Consider the following 23,741-nt stretch of genomic DNA (forward strand, 5'->3'; position numbering starts at 1 on the left):
ATATAGGTATCAGTTTTCTCGACATCTAAATCGTTAGCTTTCTACTCTTTAGTGGTATTTTATGCTCTATGATTGAATGTTTCTTGCCCGACTGCATGCTGGGAGCCAGCTTGTACCTTCAGTTTTCAAAAAACACCGATAATTAAACCAGGAGAGGATCATGCACATCAAGCCGCTGAGTTGTAAGTCACCTAATGTTTGGTAAAACTATATCGGGATAGCTGAATAGTAATAAAATTCACTCTCGCCTACAACTCTGTAAGGGTTTGGCCACACGTTGCTCCCTGTCTGTTTGTTCAATCTGTGTTTCTCGTTTTTGTCCATTCATGACACGATTTTTAGACACCTCTGGCTGTAGCTGAAGAAAAGATTCATCTCCTCAATTAGTGGCAGAAATTTAAATGATTCAGCCTCAGGGGGCGCTACAATTACAGCTCAAATTTAAAAATGTTATCCAATCATTTTGTCTACTTCATAAGTTTAAATGCCGTGAAGTTCACTTCCCATATCCAGCCACCCTTGTTATACAGACACGACTCGAGGACCGTTAATTTACACAAGATTTGATTTTCCAACGTTTTTACTTTCCTGATAATGGACGTTATCTGAGCTGTTTCATGTAATTACTGATTGATTGCAGGATTTTTTTTACAACGAACCAGTACACCGAAAAGAAAAGACTGGCAGACAGTGCAAATAGGCTTACAAAATGCATTTGCATTTTCCATAAAAGCAAGGAAAGTTTGATCACATTCATAATGTAGAGTGTGTTACCAGCGATTGCATCATCTGCAGGTTCTGACATGTTGGTTGTTGGTTTCTGGTCACAAACTATAATTGAATATAACGGGAATGAATTCCAAGTCTATGTGTGTGAGACTTGCAGTCTCTGTAGGCGTGCTGTCTGTTGAGGGAGATGATTGCCGGTGCAAACTCCCATCCCACTCAGGTATTAAAGCCTAAATCCACACTGAGTAGAGTTTAATTTAGCCCTGAAATCCATCTTGGCGCTTGGAGCAGTCGTCTGTCAGCACAAGGATCAACTTGGTTAGCATTGAGCAAACGCGCTCAATGAAATGACATTAGCATTGACGGCTAATTATTAGCATACAAGTGGGAGCTCACTATCTGATCCAGTCAGGTGTCGTGTGGCACGGTAAGTGTTGGCTGTCAAAGTGGTTCACTATTTGGCTAATTGGAACCTTTATTCACTGGACATTCGTGGACGTCAAGACACATGCAGCCTTTGCTCCCTGAAAGCTACACCAGTTTCAAAACAGAAATATACTGTATAAAAACTGTGAAACTTTAACAAAATGTGGCATGGAAAAAGAAGAAGGAGTGAAAAAAGCTGTAAATGTCTGCAGAGATAAAATGGCACCTTGTTATATATTTGTAAATGTCAAATTCTGTAGTTGCTTTGTAGAATGTATCATCTTGTCATTTTTATTTATTTACTGGAAATGTAACAATGTGTGTATTATATGAACACTGTCTCTGATTGTTTGGCGACTGCAATGTGGTTTTGAATCGTTTTATGTCTTTTCTTCTTTTTTTTTTCATCTTGATAGAGATTATCATCTTCAGGAAACAGCATGATTTAATAACGTATGGGTAAAAATGAAATCATGTGAAATTGAAATGACAAGCAGAGGCACGTCCTTATATTCTTGCGAGTTCTGTTTTATCTCACAACTTCCTCCTCCTTCTCCTCGATCTGTTCCTACAGGAGCAGCTTCCAGACCTGTGGTCCCACTTCCAGGAGCTGAACCTGGAGGCACACATGTATGCCTCCCAGTGGTTCCTCACCCTCTTCACTGCCAAGTTCCCCCTCTGCATGGTTTTCCACATCACTGACCTGCTGCTCTGCGAGGTAAAATCAGTGCATTGCATTATGCTTGGAGTATTGGGAGAGGGATTTATTCTACAATGTAGGGAAGGGTCAACCATCTGGAAACATGAAATTAGTAGAGAGGAGATAGAAAAGAAGGTCATGAGGGAAGAAGAAGAGGAGGAGTGTGTTCGAAGGTTCGGATGGAGCTATTATTGAATGAGGAAGGAGATGTGACAGGAAAGAGTGGAGAGAGGGAGAGAAGTGTGTAGGGAGAGAAGTTGGTTGAACTGACCAGCTATCAGTGGCCACGGGTAAAGCGCACTGAAGGAAAAGCTATACCACCATCACTGATGCATCTGCATTCTGCTCAGGCCTTTTAGGGTTGATACTATCAAAGATTTAATGTCATTAGGACCACTTGACTCAATACCCATCATTAGTAATTTTTATCTTCCAGCAAGAGCTGTGTGATTGTAAAAACACAAAACTGGACAAAAAAATCTGGACATGTCTCTTTTCCTGAAATTACAGAGATCAGTGAGGAGCTCATATCGGGGTTCCCACTGGTCATGGAATTTCTGTAATATCCTGGAATTATCAGTGTCAGGGGATTAGATCATTTTTGGGCCAAGTCATGGAACATCATGGACTTTTGTCTGTGGCTTGTTTAAATTTCAGTCACGATTTATCAAACTGTAATATTTTCTATGAAGTATTTTTCTGTATTGTGTTATTTAACCTGTTTCCTGAGTGGTTTTGTGGCCTTCCTGCTTGTCAACAATCACGTCAGTCAAGTTAAACTGTTAACCTGTAGCTGCTAATAAGGACAAACGAGGAAAATAAAAAAAGATTCACGAGTTTTTGCTCCAAAACTATGACATCAATTATTGGGTGCGTAGACGACAAAAAAAAGCCAGATGTAAAGTCTGTAAAACTACCATTGATTTTGGAGAGGGAGACCTTCGCAGCCACGCCACCAGTAAGAAGCATGCTGCTCCCATCACTGCCCTGCTGCAGCCCAGTTGAAGAGAATCTTTAGGCGGGGCAGCCTGAGGACATTCATTTAATAATGTGGCTGGATTTTATCTAATGAGCACAAAGCTAAAATGTTTTTTCCGTTAATTTAAGGTCATGGAAATTACATTTTTAGTCATTGAAGTTCAGGAAATTTGACATTTGACTTAGAGTGGGAACCTTGTGAGTTAAATTGTATTTGTATAGTGCCAAATCATAACAAACAGCCATCTCAGGGCACTTTACATAGTAAGGTCAAGAATTACAATATTATTCAAAAAGAACCAACAATTCCCTGTTGAGCAGCACTTGGCATCAGCTGAAAGAAAAAAACTCCCTTTAAACAGGAAGAAACCTCTGACAGCACCAGGCTCAGAGGTGGGCCGCCATCTGCCTCTACCGGTTGGGATGGGAGGAGAGCAGAGAGGAGAAAGATGAGCATTGAGCAACAACACAATAAACAGTGGGCCTGTTCGTGGGGTTTGTAACTGCAGGTCAGAAACCTGCAGCTCTGGAGATAACATCAGAAAGGTACAGGGAGGAAAAAGTACAAAATACAAAAGAAAGAGGACAAAAAGTTACTGACGTGCAGGAGAAGGGTATAAATGCGTTGAGCTTCAACTTGACTCTGGTCTCAGAACCGTTTGACTTATTTGCTTCCACTGGAGTTTGAATCTATCAATTTGCTGTTTTTGTTTAACCAACAGTGGAGAAACCTGAAGAGGGTTTCTCTTGATCAAAGCCCCAGGAGAGCGTTGAACTCCTGTGGCAATCAATGACCGTCAGTTGTAAACATTAAGTTGAAACATAAGGTTGTTCATAAGTGTGACTGTTACCAAGTCATTAGTCCAGGCTTAAGTTGTATTTCTATGATCATATTGTCTGATCTGTGACCGTATGATTTGGGGACTCGGGTGAAGAGAGGAACAGAGGTTTCAGCTGAACACCACCTGCTGGTGAGTCGGATCAGGTGGTAGGTTAAGCTGCCACACAGACCAGGTTCAGCCAAATATGTAATTAACGTGTGCCGTGGGAATGTCTGACTGATGCTGCCGTCATGCATCTCTGTCATCACTGAAAGAAATATTGTATTCGGAGCATAAATTTAAAGTTACAAGGGGCCAAGAACAAAGCCTTGAGGGACACCTTATCCAATGTGAGCAGATGCATCAGACATTACCCATAACAACAGCTTGAGGTCCGTCAGAAGGATGTTAACTGTTGAAGAGGTCCATTTCTTCCCGATGACTCAGCAAAATAGCATGATCCACAGTGTCAAATGCCGACCTTAAAGTGAAACACAAGAACTTATTATCAGCACCATTGCTTAGTAGAATTTAGTCACAATTTGATTGACTGACTCTCCTGTTTGTGTATTGTTAGTTTAGTTTTGTGTGTACAAAAGAAAGAGAAAGGTGATGGATTTTGAGTCTTCATTAATTAACTTCTGAAAAGTTTCTTTGCCCTTTATATTTCCATACCCCTCCATTTTTCTCTCTCTCTGCCTTCCTCCCTCCTTCCTCTCTTCCATTTTTCCTCCCTCCATCCTCCTCTATCGGCCCCCGGCAGAACAATTAAAAGTTTCCCAGGTCTTTCTCAGCCAATGAGCCGCATGATGAGAATCTGCCTGTTAAACCAGGATTCTCATATCCTGCATCCCTCTCTGTCTGCCCTCCTCCTGGCTCTCTCCATCATCATTTCATGCTCCTTTTTTGTTTTCTTTTTCCATCATCTTTTTCTCGATTATTCTTTCTGCCGTTACGTTTGTTTTCTCGCACTCCCCTTGCCATTTCCTCAGCTTTTATTGTGTTTTTCATTCTTTTACCATCCATCTCTCCTCAATTTTCACAATTTTATTTGTTTACCCATTTGTTTCTCTTTCATTAGCTCTATTTTCTCTTTTTTTTTTTCCCCCTTTATCTTACTCTTTATACATCAATGTGTCGTTACTCACTCTGTTCACCAGTTTAACTCGTTGGCTCTTGTAAGTTTTTACATCCTTTTCTTGTTTCCTGTTCTTACCTTTATCTCCTTCTGTCTTTGTTCCTTGTCCCTGTCAGACCTCTCATCCCTTTAGTCATCTGCTCTTTTCATTCTCAGCCGCTCTCTTTCCTTGATAAAGTCTCCTGTAAAGTTTACTTTGATTATTGTATCACTCTTTTATGGATTTTCTTGTGATTGGTGGGGAATCCCTGTCACACCTTGACATGACAGTTTTTCAGATTATATGCGAGTTGTTAGGTCACATTGCTTCCATTTTAGAGAGAGTAGTTATTTCACTGTAGCCATGAATATCATATTTGTGGTGGCAAAGAGCTACTTTGCTGGATTCCTCACAATTTGACTCACATCTGAAACTTTTTTGACACCTTTACTTCTTCTCTTGGTATCTTGTACCATCATCTTCCCACTCTATACTCTCATTATTTATCTCCCCTGTCTGTATGTTTATCTCTCTTCTTCCCCATGAGTCTGTCCTGCTTGGATACACACACTGAGATTATCTTTTTATCTCTCATACACACCTTTGATCCTGCCTCAGAACTGTAGCTCCATCTTGAGGCCTACAAAGATAGGTGTGTGGAGGCAGAGCTCCCCCTCGTTTTCTCTTTCTCCAGTTATTTTTAGAGCTGTCCAGATATTTTTAGCACTGTGTTGCCATGTGAACTGGTTGTCACGGAGACCTAGAAGATGGGTGTTCCCATGCAGAGCTGGCATCAGCTTTACATTTCGTTTCTTTTTGTGTCACTGTAAGCACTGTATCGATAAATGAGGAAGGAAAAATACATTGTCATGGTGTTGATGCATGTATGCATCAGTAAACAACAACAAAGCAACTCAGCACTATATACTTCACACAACAAACTGGGCAGTACTTAAATATAACAAAGGGAAGTTTCACCGTATGTCATTTTTATTTTTTTTTTCATTTTATAGTACTACTTCTTTTTTTTTTCTTTTGCACTGTAAAAGCCGTCTTCACCTCGGCTCAGTGAAAATGTCTTTCCGCTGCAGCTACCACACCTTTACATGTGTCTACTGATAAACTGTGCCGCAGTTCTCCAAAATGATTGACATTCATGGTTTAAGCAATAATGCTGTAAACTGTCCAAGCAAGTAAGATATACTGTACAGTAACTACACTTCTCGATGCTGTGAGCATTTTTGACATCAGTGTATACATACTAGTGAGATTATTTTGAAAGTGAGAGGATTTTGTACTGTAATTTAAATAGAAATACCAGTATTTGTCGGATATCTACTTGTCTGTAAAATATGATTTACAAAGTCAAGTTTTCTAAGAACTGTATTCTCTGTGTCACTTTTTTGTTCTTTCCTTATCATTTTTAAGAACTTTTCTGTTGAATCTTTCACTGAAAATGCTAAATGCCTTGTTGTTAAACGTTGTTTCAGATTTTATTCAGATATAAGTCCATTCTTTTCATTTTGAATCAGATCATGTTACCATAGAATTCCATTGCTATGAAATTGTATATTGTGGTAGCGGTATAGTTGCTGGATAGAAAACTTTTTGCACATTAAAAGTCGAATCCAAATTTAGGATAGAAATGGAGATTATTCTCGCCAATATCACATATTTCACCTCTCTTTGGTATCCTTACAGTATCTCAAAGAATTAGGTAATTGTTTTGAAAAGTGTAGCTATTGGCAGCTAGAAAAATGTAAAGTTGCAAAGAACCACTATAAATTGCTGTAAAAATTCAGTTCCTGATTAAGATTTTCAGAACTTTTCAGAAACAAATGCACTGATATACTTAAATGGTTTTCATTTTCTTAAAACCTGCACTTGAAAGATTTGTTCCTATTTTTCCTGAAGTCACATCTAATTCTCTCTCTTCCAGGGACTGAACATCATCTTCAACGTAGCCCTGGCCCTACTCAAGGTTAGTACTCACTTCATTCCTTCATCCATCTCTTTAAATCAGCTCTCATGTCAAAATCAAATTTGGTTACACCCACCCAAATCCTTTCTTGTTAGATCATCTTTGCTTCATTAAAAGACAAACAACATGTAGTTTGTGTGAAAGATGGTTTTGTGCACCAAAGATAAACCCATCTGGATTTAACAAAAAACACAAATCCAAGTTAATGGCAAGGGTCATGATGCAAAATGAGGCATTGTGTGTGTGAGGTGTGTTGCGTTCTCGGTCTGATGGCTACTTTAGCCAGTTTGTTTGTTGGTATTTGTTGCCCCCTAGTGCTCAAATCAGAAGGTGCATCTGGTAGGGAGCAGGCTGACAAGTCCTTACAAGACATTTTAGACAAATAGTTGAAGACTCATTGTTAAACAGCTGCTATTCACTATCTCATCAGAATATTACATGTGTCTTTGGTTCAAGGGATCAAAGTTTTTATCCAAAGGCAACTGGACTTCTCTTAGTTTCCAAAAGGTTTCTGAAGTTGTGAAAAAGTCTTTGGGACGAGAGGCTTCACAAGAACTCCAGTTTTCTTTGGTTAAAAACCTAGATTGACCACAGCCTAGATAACTGAGAAGCTTCACAGACACATTAAAGGGATACTTTTCTGTTTATATTTACTATTATGCTAAACTATTCTATGATATAATATGTAATGAGAAGTAAAGGGATTGGATACATTTAAACAATGTTTTTGATTTGCACCCTTCAGCTAAAGTTAACAACCTTTTAACCCCTTGCTCTTCCATAGAAAATCCATACTTTTTTTCATTACCCCTTGGAAATAAATTAGATTAAATCTGCTTTATTCAGTCTGTATCTACATATTAAAACCACCAAAATAGAGTGAGAATAACTTTATTTTTTAAAAATAATGAAAAAAATGTTTAATTAAATTATTAAAACAAACATGGTTTGGATAAGTGATCAGAGGAACAATTCTAAACTTGCCCAGATTTAACCTGTTAACTTCCTGATAACACGCCAGGCTAACTTCCTGCTACCTGGCATCAGTTGTTGTGGTTTTGGTTACTTCAGAATAAAAGCAGTTGTTCCTTTAGGATTCTACTACTTGTATTGTAACTTGTAACACAAATAATTCACATGGTTGGAAAGGTGCTTTCAAAAGGGCTGCTGGAAAAAAAAAATGTGGAAATGCAACAAGTTAGGAAAAGAATACAAAAATAATTTGAGGGGTTAAACAGTCCCTCTGGGTACTGTTCAGATCATTATCAATGAAAGTGAATGGCACAAACATACTGGATCCCTCCAAAGTGGATGACTGAGCCAAGAGGATATTGATTAGGGGGGGTAGCGGAGAGACTAATGGCAATGAAGAAGGAAAAGCACAAGATTAAACATCAGATAAACTTTCTAAAATGCAGCTGCTGTCTGTATTTTAATTGTAGTTAAAGAAATATGACATATACAAAAAAAAAGTTGTTGCTGTCAGAGCAGAATGGTGTAGACTTAATACTTGTTGTGTTATCAGATCTATTTATGGTGGGACTGATCGACGCGTTTTGGCAATGACTGTGTCATATTGCATGTCTGTGTCTGGTCGTTCAATGCGGACCTTAAGTTGATGCGACAGTCTTTGTGGAAGTCAAACTGAAACTTCAGGAATACTCAGTGATGAAGAGCAGACCTTGTCTCATCGTGTACATGCATGTCTTTTTACTGAAAGAAAATAAATCTGTCAATTAGCCTCTTAGTTATTTTTCATTATTTTAACTGACAGTTTTCTGGATTTTATAGATTAAGTATCTTCCTCTTTAAGTCATCTATAGTAGAAATCAGGTAAAACAAACATTAGTTCATACTAAAGTCATAATATGATACACAGTTGAAGTTTTTTTTTCAACTAAAGTAGTAACTATGCTAATTACAGGTTTATAAAAAAAAATTCACTGCTCACTTTTGTGCTTTACTCTTTTATGTCATCCCAGAAGAAAAAAAATCATGGCTGCTTCTAACTCTCAAATGATCAGTTTCATTTTACTTTTTCCAATTAATTAAAAAGAAAATAGTTGTTGTCAATAGGCATTTCCAGCCTGTCCTGACATGAAAGATATGTTAGAAAGCTCACCAGGTCCTTAAGTTGCACAGTGTATGTTTACAGATGGAAAAAATAGCTTTCCTGAAAATTAGAAACGTGTAAGAATAAAATGACTTTTTTTGCCCCTTAAACAGCCCTTTTAATATTATGCATCTGCCAATATTTATATTTTCTTACATAACAGTCGCCTATATCACATATTGACTTAGGACCATATTAATTATAATAATAATAATAATATAAGTCAGAGTGGTTTCCTTGTACATACTAATGCAGCTATAGCCAGGCTTTCCTCTTTAAATGACTCCTACATAGTCGGTTTTAAAAAGCCCTCCTGCACTATATTGTAGCGATAATGTATTCTGTGTGTCGGAGGGAGAACGATGTGGTGGGACGCGATGGTCGGAAATGGAGAACAAATGAGGATGAGAAAAGGGAGGAGTGTGGAAGGGGCTTCCACTGCCTGCTTCCCATTGGCCGGGCATGACGGCATTCTCCCCCGAGGCTCCCTCCTCCCTCCTCCATCCATCCATCCATCCTGCACTCCCCTCCGCTCTCATCCCCCCCCCCCCCCCCCCCCTCCATCTGTGTTCACCTCCCTCCCTCCCTCTCCAGCTAAGCAGTCGCTATCCACATCACAACAGGAGCATAAGCTATAACGTTAGCTGTCTGGACCTGAAGGAGAAAAGCTCTGTGTTTTTGTATTTTTCTCTTCATCTTTAGCTTTCCTGGATGCCTGCGATCTTCTCTCCCTCAGTTCCTCATTCTCTCTCTGCTGTACCTCCTGCACCTCTACCTCTGCATTCTCCTCTTCACTGCTGTCTGGATCTGTATTTCTCCAACACGCTACCTCTACCCACCATCCAGACCTCTGCATCGGAGCCGCCCCTACTAACTGTTAGCCGTTAGCTGTTAGCATCACAAAGAGAGAGAGAGAGAGAGAGAGAGAGAGAGGCAAGGGAGAGTAGAAACAGGAGAGGTGGTGGATGGGAAACACTGTGCTTTCTTTGCTTTGCCTCGCCCCAGCTGCTGGCCAGGGCCAGCACTCCTGAGAGTACAACAACACATACTCACGCAGTCACTCATGCATTCAGCCTGTGCTGTTCAGTGGCAGAAGAGACTTTTTATCTGAGGGAGCTGGCTTCTCATCTGAAAAGATCTCCCGACCGATACGGACCGGATGTCAGGCTGCTCCTGCTAATGGAAATCTGCTGGAGGGACAGACGCTGGAGTCCGTGCTGGAGCTGCTGACCGTGCTTTTACTGCTTCATGTGCTTTGGATCTGTACAGAGAGAATAAGAACGGGTTATTATCAGTGAAGAGGAAGAGCAAAGATACAGAGAGGCTGTCGTGATACGCTCTCTCCGTTTTACTACCCCATCTCATCTTCTTATGCATCACCGCTTGGCGCGTGACTCAACGAGTTCAACATCCACTCAGCCATACAAACACGCAGCGCATCATTTCCTGAAGGCACAACACTGCCATATTCCCAGCACTAACAGACCAGGTCTTGTCTGCCTCTGCCACGTCGCCAGGACTGCCTGCTGAAGCTTTGGAGAGCACATCAAAAGATCCATGCTGTTATTTCAGGCCATTTTACATTTCAAAGAAAGCTCAAATCTGGTCAGCTTCATACCGCCGCCGGCCTCCCGTTTGGAAAGAGGGTACAAAACGTATCGACTGCTTTGATGTGTCGCGTCGCATGCTCTGAGCCTTGAGCATTAAGGCCACTTAAGCAGTTTCTCAGCCTCTTTGAAGTCTAACAACGAAGGAGAAATATATTAAAAAAAAAAAAAAAAAAGGTGGAGTACTTATCCATTACTGCTGTTCACCGGAGCAGCAGCCCACGTGTTGAGCAGCTTTGTTGCTAGGCAACGGCGTACTGGATTGGAATTGGTTGGGGGAGTTTGCCAAAGGAAGATGAGAGTGGGTAGTGTGATTGGATTTCAAAGTGAGCGTGGCAGGTAGCTGGAAAACTCAGCATTATGCAGAAGGCAGTGTCAATAAATCATTTTCTGACTGTGATTTTGTCGCACCTGGGGGGCGTCTCTGGGCTCTGACAGTGGTACAAGCTGAGTGGACTCCACCAACGTCTTGTCCACTTGTCCCAGTTCTGTGGCGCACAAATGAACTGGATCAGCTCAAGTGTCACATGGCTTGGACGCCACGGCTGCGTCTGCTGAGGTGCTGCGCATTGCTTTGAGATTCTCTTTGTTTCTTTCCTGAACATCGGTCCGTTGTGACTGTGGCAACATCAGCTTCCTGTCTCAGAGGGTTCGCTTGGACCCAGCCAGTTTGGCGGCACACTGACCTCAAAACAAATCTCAGCTCGGTTTCCGCACTCCAACCTGCCTGCTCCCAGCGCACCCGTCCTCCAGCTCTCCTCCAACAACCGAGAAACCCACTGGGACATTCCGACGACACGCTGGAGTCATCTTCCGCGCTGGCCCCGGAGTGGGACCGCCCCTCTCCCTCGCCCTGTCCCACCCCGCCACCGTCTCCTCCACATTCCCGTCCGCCCTCTCCTCCCCCTATACCAGCCCTGACCCCACACCTGAACCTTCCAGCAGTGCGCAGGGCGGTGGAAGATGGAGAGGGAAAGACGGAAGAGGGAGCCCACAGCAGTGAAGCCTCAGCGGACTCTTTCTGCAGGGTAATGGGTCTCCTTGGGATGGGACACCGGCTCTTCGTCCCCAGGCTGCTGGCGGTGAGAGAGAGAGGGGGGGGACAGGGATCCAGATGCTGAATGAAAGAAAACTGAGCATGCTTTGATGGTCGAGTGTTAGAGTGGGGTGGAAGTTTGACTTGTGTTGAAAATGGAAAGAGCAAGTGAGCCTTGCAAGCATGTCTCAAAAAAGCAGTTTATCTGTTGTGATGATGGCTTGACCTTTGACTCTTTATGTCTTTTGAAGTATAGCTTTCAAATTCTGCTCCATTATGTCCGCCCCATTGTATTTATGTGCCTAAAATTCACGAGAAGACTTGCTTGTTTTCCGTCTGACACGCGCTCGAAATCTTGCATGAATGGTACTATGGAAAACTCCTTTTAATAGAAGCTGTCCGAATCCAAATGTCCAATCAAAATGCGACTCTTCTCCCTTCTGTTTTCTCTTCTGTCGTCTACAATTTTATGGTCGTTGCTTTTTAAACCTCTTTTAGAATTAGAAATGAAACCTGGCCAAAGCAAAAGGACCAAGCGGACACAAAAGACTGTCCTGTCAATAACAGACACATTCTCATGATAGATTCACACAAGTGTTTTTGCATTTTTACACCACCAGGTGGAAGTATTAGTGTGTCTCTCCATTCTCCAAACTCCAAACTTCCTTTAAAATCATCCCTCTCCACATTTAGTACTAAAAATGTGGTAAATCTCAAACTCCTTTAAGCAACGAATAAAGTACGGGTCACGTAGGACACACATCTGAAAATAGAATTAGATCCAAAAACCAATTTGGAATTTGGTCCCAGTGTGAATGCAAGCAGAACAGGGAGGATATGATGTGAATCAGATGACAGGACTGTGAGGTAGTTTCTAAGTTTTCAGCCTCCAGTTACAGATAATGTGAAGGGCAGTTCAGGCTGAAGGGGACAAGCTATTCTGTTACAGTATGGAATCTACTGATTAAAAAAAAAAATAGGATTTTTTTTTTTTTTTTTTTCTACATTAAAGATTAAAGGCGTTTTAACGAAACAAAATCAATAGCGTCTCACACAGATCAACAAAATATTCACCAAACTGTTCGGACCACAGTTTTGTGTCTGTCCTTCTGAATATAGAAATCTAATGACATCCAGCACCTGAAAATACACTCAATGAACAAACATGTCTGGCTCTTACTGACCATCCCTGGTTCTGTCTCCTCCCACCTCCTCATGTCTCCCTACAGACGTCTAAAGAGGACCTCTTGCAGGCAGACTTTGAAGGGGCTCTCAAGTTCTTCAGAGTCCAGCTCCCGAAACGATACAGAGCTGCAGAGAATGCCCGGAGGCTCATGGAGCAGGCCTGCAACATCAAGGTAGGACGGGAGCTCTGCACACAAACACCCCTTTATTCCTTACCTTCCTCTCAATTTGAATACTAAACCGTACGAAGGCACACATCATTCCAGGAGATTATTGTATGAGCAACTCAATAAGGAATTTCTGTCTTTGCATCTCCCACTGAGACACACAATACATCTAACCAAAGGGGTCAGAGGTCGAGTGGGATGTCTAGTACGGTCTTGGTTGTTTCATCGCGTTGACTGCCGAGCCGTTTATCGGTGTGCTTGGCTTGATTGTCTGTGAATTTGGTGCCGACAGTTACAAGATGGTTTCTTGTGTTTCATTCGTTCTGCACTTTACAGAGATCAGCCGTCTCTAAAGGCTGCTGCACTTCTCTTCAGAGTCAGTCATTTCTTTGCCTGTTTCGACATGGAGATTGTGCATATTCTCTTCTTCTGGGTGTTTCGAGAAATCCTAAAAGGTATCACTTTCTGTGAAGCAGGAAGGAACAGAGTACTTAACAGCAAATAAGAGCACTTTAATAAACTGATGCACTGTGAGGAGGATATCTGCTGTGTTGGAGAGGCCTGACACAGATAGGGGAAGTGATTACATTCTTTAACTTATAGTTTGTGCCACATATTTATGGCTTTTAACAGTCTTTCTTGTTCTTTTGTCTTTCGTTGGTCTGAACTTCAGTCTGAAAATAGCAGATCAAAGTTTGCTTCCGTGGATGGTTTTCTTCAAAATGTACTCTTGGCTGGGTTTTTTCAACAACATTCTTTTTGATGTACAATTTATCATTCTCCCACTGACCTTAAAGAGGCTGCTGGCATCTAGGGAATGTGCTGAGGTTACCAGAGAGCAGTGTGCAGTGTATGGTATGTGATATTGTGTGTGTGTGTGTGGGGGGGGGGGGGGGGGGGGGGGCTGTGTGTGTGTGTGTGGGTGTGGGTGTGTGGGTGTGGGTGTGTCTGTGTCAGCAGTCTGTGTTGTGATAGAGGAAGGAAAGAGTTGACAGAGAAAGATGGAAGAGATAATCAGCCTCCCTCCACCCTTCTCTCTCTCCACCGTGTCATTGTCCATGTCTCTCTTTATCTCTATACAGTGGATGTTTTTACATTTTCTTCTGAATGTTTTATCCAGAAAAGCTCAGAGTGAGCAGGTTGTAAAGTAGCATCGTGCTCAGAGGCATGTTGGCAGGACACATACTGTCCCCTCATGTTTGGTGTATTTCTGTGTTTTTCTACATACAGGATATCCTGCGCTGTGACTCACTGTTTATCTCTGGTGGTTCAGTAGCATTGTGGTTCTCTTGTAAAATCCTGCAGTAATACAAGCTATTAACTTCAAAGGCACACAAATGTGTCAGCCCCAAACACCAGCCAGAGCAGCTCCAGTGCTGCTTCTTCTCATTGAGTGTAATCCAACTGCTATTTTTTTTGCATTCTTCCTGAAAAATACTCTCTTTTCTGGTTGTTTTTGTGGAGTGCACTCACAAACATGTTGACCCACAATAGGTGCTTTGAAATAGTGTGATCCACATCATGCTCATTAAACCTTTCGGTGCCTCCTGCTGCCCCGTACGCATTTGTATTCATCGTGTTCCTCCACTCTTTTATTCCGGTTATTCCATTAATAAGTCACTTTCCTGTGCACACAAACATGTTTACGAGACTTTTGGTGCTCACAAGAGAGAGTCACCAGAAGCACCAGACTCGGTGAATTATCATCAAAGCAGCGAGGCTGTGTGCTGGCAGGTGAGATGAGGTAAGCTGAAAGAGGCCGTCTGTCTAATAGGATGATGTAACCTCAGGACAAAGAGAAACACTTAGTGTGTCCTTCTGCTTATCTCTTCATCATGCCTGGTAGACCTGCTGCTCTTCAGTTTCCTCTTGTGTTGGCGTATCTTTTCTTGGCACCTGTCTCAAACACATGCAAACATTCAGTACAGTAAACTCAGAGAATTGACTCCATTCAGTCTCATTTGGTTCCTATTGCTGCTCGGTGACCCTGCAGGAATCCTGGGAAGTGCCTTAATCTGTTCCACCCTGGAGGTCCCGGGACCAGGCTGAATTAAAACCGCCACCATTTTTGGACTGTGGCACATTCAGAAGAGGCCTTCTAGTATAATTCAAATGGATTTGGCATTTTTTTTTTGGGCTTCATTTTATGTCGTATCAAATTTTGTTTGGAGTTACAAATGATAATTTTTTGTTCTATAACAGCAGTGTTTACTAACTCATTTTTATATTCCTGTTACTTATTCTAATTTGCAGTTTAGGTTGGTGAAGTTAAAATTTAATTTCTAATGCTGGAGATTCAAAATCTTACTCTCGCAGGCTTTTAGGAAGAAAACATTAGCTTGAATGTAACATTTCTGAGAAAAAACAATACTGGGTCAAAACCTTGGCTAGACCATATATGAAACATGAGCGGGCTTTTAATTTGAAACTTGCACAGAAAATCACAACAATTGCGTACTCTATCACTCACTCACTTGGTGTCAAAGAAAACTACAAATACAAATATTCTAATATCTGATTTACATGTTAAAACTATGTGTGTGTGTTTGTCTGAGCTCTCCTTAAAAATATCTTCTTTCCACTCTCATATTTTTAAACCAGTCTTTTAAGTCCTAAAATAGAATATTCCCTGTGGATACAAGTATATGGAGTCAGTCACTCAGAAGGAGATGAAGAAGAGAGAGGCTGAGACTAATAAAACCCACCAAGAGAAGAAGGAGTCTTGCTTTTCGTCCACCGCTCCTCACTCTGACCATCCAGTCAACTCAAACCAGCTCACCAACAGATCACATCTCATCACATCATCTTGTAATGTGCCACATTGCACGACAGCACATGAAATTACGCTCTGCCACATCAACTTATGTGACATCGTGTCACAAAGCCTCACATTAGATCTAAAACTCATATTTATTTTTATTATCAGTACATACTTTTTTCACGCTTCAGTCTTTCGCGTTAACCTGTCACAAAATGGTTACAAAAAAAAAGGTTTTTCACAGCTTAAAGCATCTTTAAATACCATTATCCCCCTATGAAACCCAATAATATTAAAACTACAGGAATAGAGAAAATAAAGCAGTAAATCTTGAGGAGCTAGTGAACTGTGTGAGCTATTGTTCACACAGTAAAATAACTTCCAACTCTTAATTAAAATTCTTAAATAATGGTGATCACGTAATTGATTGGCATCATCTTACTTAACACTACACCTGGCTACACAACACACTCCAACACACGTTACTACACACTGTTCCCAGGTCAGTGAGGTTATCTTTAGATTTCATGACTTTCCAGGCTGCCTGTGTTTTTTTCTCATGTAAGTGACAAAAATCATCTTTAGATGAAGTTAAACAACATGAATTTGTCGGAAACAGATCAAGTTCAGTTAGCTGGATCAGAGATGAAAGGATAGAAAGGAACCAGGCAGTGTTATCTCTTTCTGACGTTAAAAAATATACTAATTGTTCATTAATGTCATTAAATGGTGAGTTCTCAATTAAAGGAGTCAGTAAAAAAAAAAAAAAAAGAGTAACAAAATAGAAGAGTCTGGGTATATTCAGCTATCACATGAAAAAAGGGCAAACCACCCTGTCCGAGCCACATTGCTTTCTCCTCACCCCCTTTTACATATTTTTCTCTGTCAACGTTTAAATCCGATCAACTGAACTCTGTAAGCTGCTTAAAACAGCGAAAGAATTCACTGGCACCTTAGCTTGATGAACACAACGGGTAGTAGTGTGGCTTAGCCCTTCTGGGGATTACGGGAAGAATTTGAATTTCTCAGCCTCCTTAAACATTCGCCGGACCGCAGCTGGAGTGATGACTTTTCAGGACTTTAAGGAAAAAGGAGAGAAATATCATATATTCATTTGCTGCTGAAGGGTTGACTGATTAATCCATTTTGGTTTTTTTTCAAATCCCTCCTGCAGAAAAGCTCAACTTCAACAAACTGAGGCGAAAGAGGAGAGAAGTGTGTGCGTAGAGAGAGACTGACAGAATAATTTGTAGAAGAGGAAAGCTATAGTCCTCGGGAAAGACTTACAGGGATGTGTGAAAACCCAGAAGCTGCAAAGACACTTTAAAAAGGCAGACAGCGAGAGAGGGGAATTTATAATATAATATGACATAAGAAAGTAATATCAGAGGGAATTCAATCTAAAGGCAAAGATACACACACACAAAAAAGGCACGAAAAGAGATAAATGGTGATATGATGTTACTCACTACTTACATATTGAAGTTTAGCAACAGTCCTCTTCCAAAAAGTGACCTTTTTTTACAAACATTTTTTTACGACCCACAATCGTAAAAGTAGCAACAATCTGGTGTCCTCTGGAAGTGACGCAGTGAAGACGACGTCCATATAATGCGAGTTTTTCCTGAATAGGAGGATTAGATTCCCGTTTTCAACCACTGGTCGGGACAGTTTTTTTTTAAAAACGCGTTTAGTGTTGCCATGACAACAAAGTTTGCATAACTTTAAGTAAGCAGTAACTTTAACAAAAGACATGGCCTAAGTGATCAATTTTACCCAAACCATCTATTTTTCCTAACCCCTCGGAGCCCGAGGAAGCACTCACACGCTGCGGGTCGCATCTGAGGGTAGAAATAAACGATCTCTTTGGTCATACGGGTTGAAGGACTTATTGGAAGTTTCAACACTTTTGTGCAACAGCGGATGACAGTAAATGATTGTATCTCCGATTGTACAACTCTGCCATCTGAGCAGAATTGGCAGACATTGTTCATCACTGTACAGTGGGTGACTGAGAGCTGATCATTCATCCCATCTGATTTTGTTTTTAGATGACTATTTAGATGAAATATGTCTTCTTGTAATAGTCTTAACAGTCACACTACAAGTAGATGTCGAGGTTCATCTCTTGCATCTAAGATGTCTCGCTCTTGACTATCTGGAATAGAATGCATGTATTGTGGGTAAACTCACTGCAGCTGAAAATGTTTGCCCGCTGGAAGAATTCAACGGTTACGAGGACATTTCACTGCGGGGTAGACCCACGGCAGAGCTTAGATGCTGTGACTTCCAAATGTAGCACAGCTCAGGACGGTTATCTCATCAGACAGGCTCAGGGTAGAAAACAGTGGCGACGTCTGCACTGCTGTTTTTAAAACTTGTTTCCTATCTTCTTACTCCCTCCGCAGTGTTGTTTGCAAAACCCAAAATGTGAGCCGTAGAAGTCAACGAATGTCACTGATTGTTACCATGTGAACATGGCTCTAGTTCAGAGTTTTAGCCTTGGGGCAAGGTGGCTAACTTCTTAGAACTTCTTAAAAGAAGTCAGTATTTACTTTTGTGGAACTGTCTAATTTGTTTTAAGTGCAAACATGACAGACCAGTCTAAAATCTCTCTGTGAAACAAGCTGCTGGGTGGTTGACTAGTAAACAATTTTTTTTTCATGTTAACTAGTAGGAGTCATCTGAAAGAGTAAGTTGACACCAGGCTGAAACAGCAGTGTTTTCTTGCCCAGTAAGAAAAAGTAAAGTACTTTTATAGACAAATCTACCTTCCCTGTTTTACCTGTCACTGTTCTCAAAGATTCTCCAAATGGAGAAAATGAAAAACGGTAGCAGCAGAGGACACAGAGAGAAATACAGAGAGATGAACCATGACTAACTAGAGCTTGTTGATGCATCTCTCCGAAGAGAAGGCATCTGCTGTCATCGCAACGAAGAGGTTGTCGGGTAGATTTAAACTGGGGGTCCTTTGGGAGGAAGCTCCAGTGTTCAGGCACTGTCCAGGACAGCTTTGAATTAGCTTTCACTTCACTTCCTGCGTTTTACCGTTGGAACGAAAAGTCACTGTGGTTGATCTGACAACTTCCTTCCTATCTCTCTAGCCTCATGTGCACACGCGCAAAAGTACACATTCACACACAGAGTGCAGATGTGTAAACAAGCCTTTATCTTTATTTTCTACCAGCAGCAGGAACTGTAACCTAAAAAGGAAGGGAGGGGAGGCACAAATGAGAGAGAGAGAGAGAGAGGGGGAAGTACTCACTCACTGGAAAGGAAGAAAAAGCAAACTCATCCTCCTTTGTCACACACTTCTAGTGTTACAGAGGGAGAGGGAGAAACAAACAGGTGTGTTGTACTGCCCTCTCGCTCCCCCCCCCCACCTCTCCTCCTCAGTGGGCGGGGCTCCGCTCCTGAGGGACTCTTGAAGGCAACCAGTCACCTCCTCCACTCTCACAGAGAAACAAAACCTGTCAGCTGCACTCCTCTCCTCTCCTTTCCCTCTCTACCACTCTCCCTCCTTCTCCTCCTCCTCCTCCTTCTTCTTCTTCTTCTTCTTCATCATCATCATCCCCTTCTCCTTGCTGCTGGGAGTGAGCAGGAGTCAAGATGATGCAAGAGGTGTCCATCATGGTGGCGTACGACGCTCATGTGGTCGACCGGCCGGGTGAGGAAGACGCCTTGGCTCGCTTGGTCGCCCATTCCAGACCTCTCCGAGCTCCCAGACCGGTGGTAGGTCTGTTCTCCCGGCTTTCAGCTTATTTGTTTCCCGCTGTCTTTTCTTCCCTCCTTCCCTGTTTGAGTGGATGCCTCTTTATCTCTACTGCCCATTATTTTAGGCAGATGAGAAGAATGGAAAGAGGAATTCACCTGTTTCATCTGATCTTGCTGGTTGTCAGTTGATTTTCTTGTCTTTATCGTTTCTTTTTTTTTTTTTTTTTCAGACGACTCTTGTGGATTTGTTTTAATGAACTGAGGTGGAAAATGCAGATTGTACTGAAACTAAATGTTTCTTTCCATGCGGTAGATGGTGTACACTCATGTATGAATGTGTGGGTGTGTGTTGTGCTCCTTGTGAAAAAGTGTCTGATGTTTGAGATTACATAGCTTTGTCAGTCAGCCCATGCAGAGCTCGTTTGTGGCTGTCAGTTTGTTTCAATTACTGATATAAATTTGGAATCAATGGAGACCTTGTGTGTGCGCAGGGGTGTGTGTATCCCTCACGTGGGTAATTTAATTATTTGGCCAAGTTTTTCCTCAAATGTCCAGTTGGTGTTGTCCTTATTTCAATATTCAAACGCCTAGACTGCTCCTTTATGTAAGAGCAGCTCACCTTTCTCCATGCGAGCGCACACACACACACACACACACACACACACACACACACACACACACATGCACACACTCTTTCTTTTACGATAATACAGTTTGTGATCTCAGCTTGGAGTTTTGGGACCAATTCCATTTTCTGCTGCAGGGATTCAGGTCAGGAATCTAAAAGTGGGCCTGGTACCATTTCCTGCAGTACCAGGCAGCTTTAATTGTATTTTCTGAATCAGAGTGGACCCTCTGTCCCTAAACTGGCCTCTAATATTCACACAGAAAGTTGAACATGAAGTTTAATGCTGCAGCTTTGAGCTCTGAAACTGCACGTGTGTGTAGTGCGTTACTGAGAGACCACGTTAAGCTTTGTTCTGGGACTTTCAGAAAATGAATAATAAAAATGAGGTTTGAATGAGGTATGTGATGTTTAGGTAAAGTAACCAGGATGTCAGAATTATATTAAAGAGTAGGATACTTAGAGCATTTTCTTGTAATACTGTCGATAACTTGTAATGTGGACGGTTTGAGAAATGCAAGTTATTGCACACTGGCTGTGGATAAAAATATCAGATCAATTATTTAAAACAAAGTAGCAGAGCAGAGGGCTGCAGTTTCTCTGAAGGAAGGGAGTGACAGGGAATTGGATGAAGTATCAGAGAAAAAAATCACAGACCTTTGTAATTGTGTCATTCTATGGATATATTTCCTTTCATAACGTCAACAAATCAGGAAAAAAAGGGAAAGTCATGGAGTTTGAGATCCTGTGTGATTGTAGTTACAGCAGGACTGTATGTTTGAATAAAGGCCTCGCCTCTTACAGGTAAGCCAGCCCAGTTTGGGTTGCATTTCATTACACAGGTCATGCCGTGTTGGAGAGCAGCAAGTTCTTCAATCAGCAGCTAGACCTCATAACTCTGAGAGAGCAACACTAAACATTCATGTCAACTTAGTTAATTTTGTTCTTAAGGAAAGTGCAGTAATTTTACACCAATAGTGATTATTATTGTTCTTATATTGAGACAAATTTCAACAAAGTCGTAGGCATGGCGAAAGGAAACTGCTAAGAAGAAAGAAAATATGGAAGAGATAGAAACAACAGCAATGCAGTTTGTTTTTATAGAAAATATATATATTTTTTAAAACATCATCATAACAATGGTCATTCAATTTCCACCTAATTCAGGAAACATAACTATCTATGTAAGATGAGAAATGAACATCATGGAGAAAAAGAAATATGTAGTGGCAGTTTTTGTTTTTTTTTTATCTACAGAAATGTGTCAAACGCTCATATTAGATACAGGAAGCCTGGAAAATATGACACAACCAGCGTTTGCAGTTGGCTGGGTAGATTCTGTGGGAAAATGATTAACTTGTTTAACATTCTTTTTTTTTTCTCATAGTTTAAGTCCATTTGACTTCCTAGACCTTTTCATTTCATATTGGTTTAGTTAGTGAATGTTTACAAATTTATACTTCTAATGCGCAAAATATATATGCAGGGGTTTAATTCTCAAAATATGTCTCGAGTTGACTCTTTTAAGGAATACATGCACAATATATGATATTTGTTAATGGTGTTTTATTTCCTTTTGAGTAAGACATCTTCTTACAGAGGTTCAAACAGGAAGTAAAATGGTCCTTTCACAATAGTGCCGTGACATTGATACATTTTAATTAAAGCAATATATCTTTTCTTTTAAAAGTATAATTTTTTTTTCCAAAAGCCCAAAACAACACTTTTTAGAGCTTCCAGAAACATGTGGTCACAATCATGACAAGTGGAAATAAACAGGTTAAATGAGTAAATAACAGGCATTGAAAAGACACACGAGAGAGAAAGGTGGGTTTAAAATGACAAATCTGGAGAAGGAAACAAGAGTCAGTCCCTCCTTTTCTTTTTTTTGTACCTCCTGCACTCAGTTTGTGTTTGAGCATTCATTTAAAACTGTTTCAGCACACACACAAGTGGGCTCCAGGGGAAACTGGTCCTTTTAAATCATGTTTTGTCATGTTGTTTATCAAGAAAACTGAGTGTCAGTAAAGCTAATCTACAATAATGTTGAAATATGTCAAATAATGTTGAAAGGCCGAATTTCACTGTGTGAAACTACATCATTTTAGGTTGGACTGAGATCCAAGCTGTAAAAAAATAGTAAAACAGTAAAAATATGGAAGTTTATGGCATTCAAATGGTCAGATTAAACAACTCTAAAGATAAAATGAACACAGTTATTATGCACAATCTGATTTATTGTTGCTGTAAGTTGCAAATTCTCCCAAATATCAACTTTTAGGAAAAAAAAACCTCTAAACTGTCCACCTATACACACCCCGAGGATAAACCTAGATTTATATATAGATTGGATGCATCCAAAACACCTCAAAACACCGCGAACTTCTGAAATCAAGCCTCCAACCCCAGTAGTTCTGTTTCCTGTAGCAGAACATCGTGTTCAATTTGTCTGCATTGTTTTTGTTACAATAAAGCGATTATTAACCAGCCTGCAGAGACCAAGCTGCTCTTTCTTCCCACACAGATAACGACAGAATGGGTCGGAGTTCTGTTATCTGCTGGGAACACTGTGTCAGACAGATTATAGTGTGATGTTCACTCACCTCAGCGGGTCCCGGGTCGTAAAAGTCAAGGGTTAGTTGACAGGTCAGTGGGCAGGGCAGGTAATGACCGTCCTGGAAGGTCCCCTCAATAACCAGTTTTATTCATGAGGAGAATCTGCAACATAATGCTCTAACAAAAACAAAATGAAGTCATTGTAGATTATAAATGAGCATAATTGTAGGGTTAGTTTTGAAGTGAAGGGAAAGTGAGGTACCATTTATCATTTATAGTGTGACATCTGTAGGAACAGACTGCAGCACACTAAAATAAGAGTTTAATTTCAAGTTTAACAGACACGGAGGAAGGAAGGATATTTATTGAATTTTGAGGGGCAAAAAAATCTATTTGTCCGAGCAGCCATTTTTGAACTTCATGACTAAATATTGAAATGAAGCATAAAATAATCATCTCTGACTTTTACTGTTAGATAAATGCGTAGTTTGTTGCTCCCAAACAGCCATGATCCAACTTCTAAAAGCTTTTGTACTTACTAAACACTAAACACTCCTGTAGCGCAAGAAGTGACGCTTTTCATCGTTCTGGTTTGCTGGGAATCAACAGAAGAAGTAAAGCAGATTCGGGACTTGATGAAATGAGATGAGAGTTGATGTAACACATAAGTAGAAAAATAGTAATAATAATTAACTGTAAGCACCTGCACCACAGTCAAAGACACGCACACTAGTACAAACACACACGCTCATGCCAGTCTCAGAGGAGGGCTCATGTGACTGAGACTGACCTGGAATCCCCAGCCCTGGTGGTGGGTGCCATGGCAACGCTGTTTCCACACAGGAGATAACATTACCACCCACCTGAAGCTGACACACACGCACATATACACGTGCGCACACACACACACACACACACACACACAGATGCATTTAAATATCAGTCAGTCATCAAAGACATCTCATATTTCACTGCTGTTTGGTTCAAACCATTAAGTTGATATTTTGGAAATGGTCACTCCTTAGATTTAGTCCTTTTATGTATTTAGGGAGTCACTGTGACATGACCTTGCTGATTCAAAAGTGCATTTCAAAAACAACCACACGACTCAGAAAAATATATTTTTGTGCTTACTAACATAATTTTTATACATTATTTTGGCAAATACTTGAACCGTACTTCCAAGAGATAGAAACCTGCACAATGAAGTTTTCAGGTCGGTTTGAT

At 40.9% G+C, this 23,741-nt stretch overlaps 1 protein-coding gene across 5 annotated transcripts in view; it reads left to right on the plus strand.

Annotated features, from left to right (window-relative positions):
* Window positions 1-23,741, plus strand: part of rabgap1l (RAB GTPase activating protein 1-like) — a 113,719-nt gene that overhangs the window by 80,020 nt on the left and 9,958 nt on the right. For 3 of the 5 annotated variants that reach the window (XM_069153290.1, XM_069153292.1, XM_069153291.1), the window contains exons 17-19: window positions 1,730-1,873; window positions 6,712-6,753; window positions 12,739-12,867. In XM_069153290.1, coding sequence (XP_069009391.1) covers window positions 1,730-1,873; window positions 6,712-6,753; window positions 12,739-12,867 — 315 coding nt within the window. Of the gene's footprint in view, window positions 1-1,729; window positions 1,874-6,711; window positions 6,754-11,415; window positions 11,556-12,738; window positions 12,868-18,937; window positions 19,352-23,741 lie in introns of those variants that run through there. The other 2 variants (XM_069153293.1, XM_069153294.1) reach the window with 2 other exon arrangements.

The sequence above is a fragment of the Embiotoca jacksoni genome, unplaced genomic scaffold, assembly GCF_022577435.1.
Source record: "Embiotoca jacksoni isolate LCO1_2020_lvr unplaced genomic scaffold, fEmbJac1.0.p SCAF_19, whole genome shotgun sequence".
NCBI classification, from domain to species: Eukaryota; Metazoa; Chordata; class Actinopteri; family Embiotocidae; genus Embiotoca; species Embiotoca jacksoni.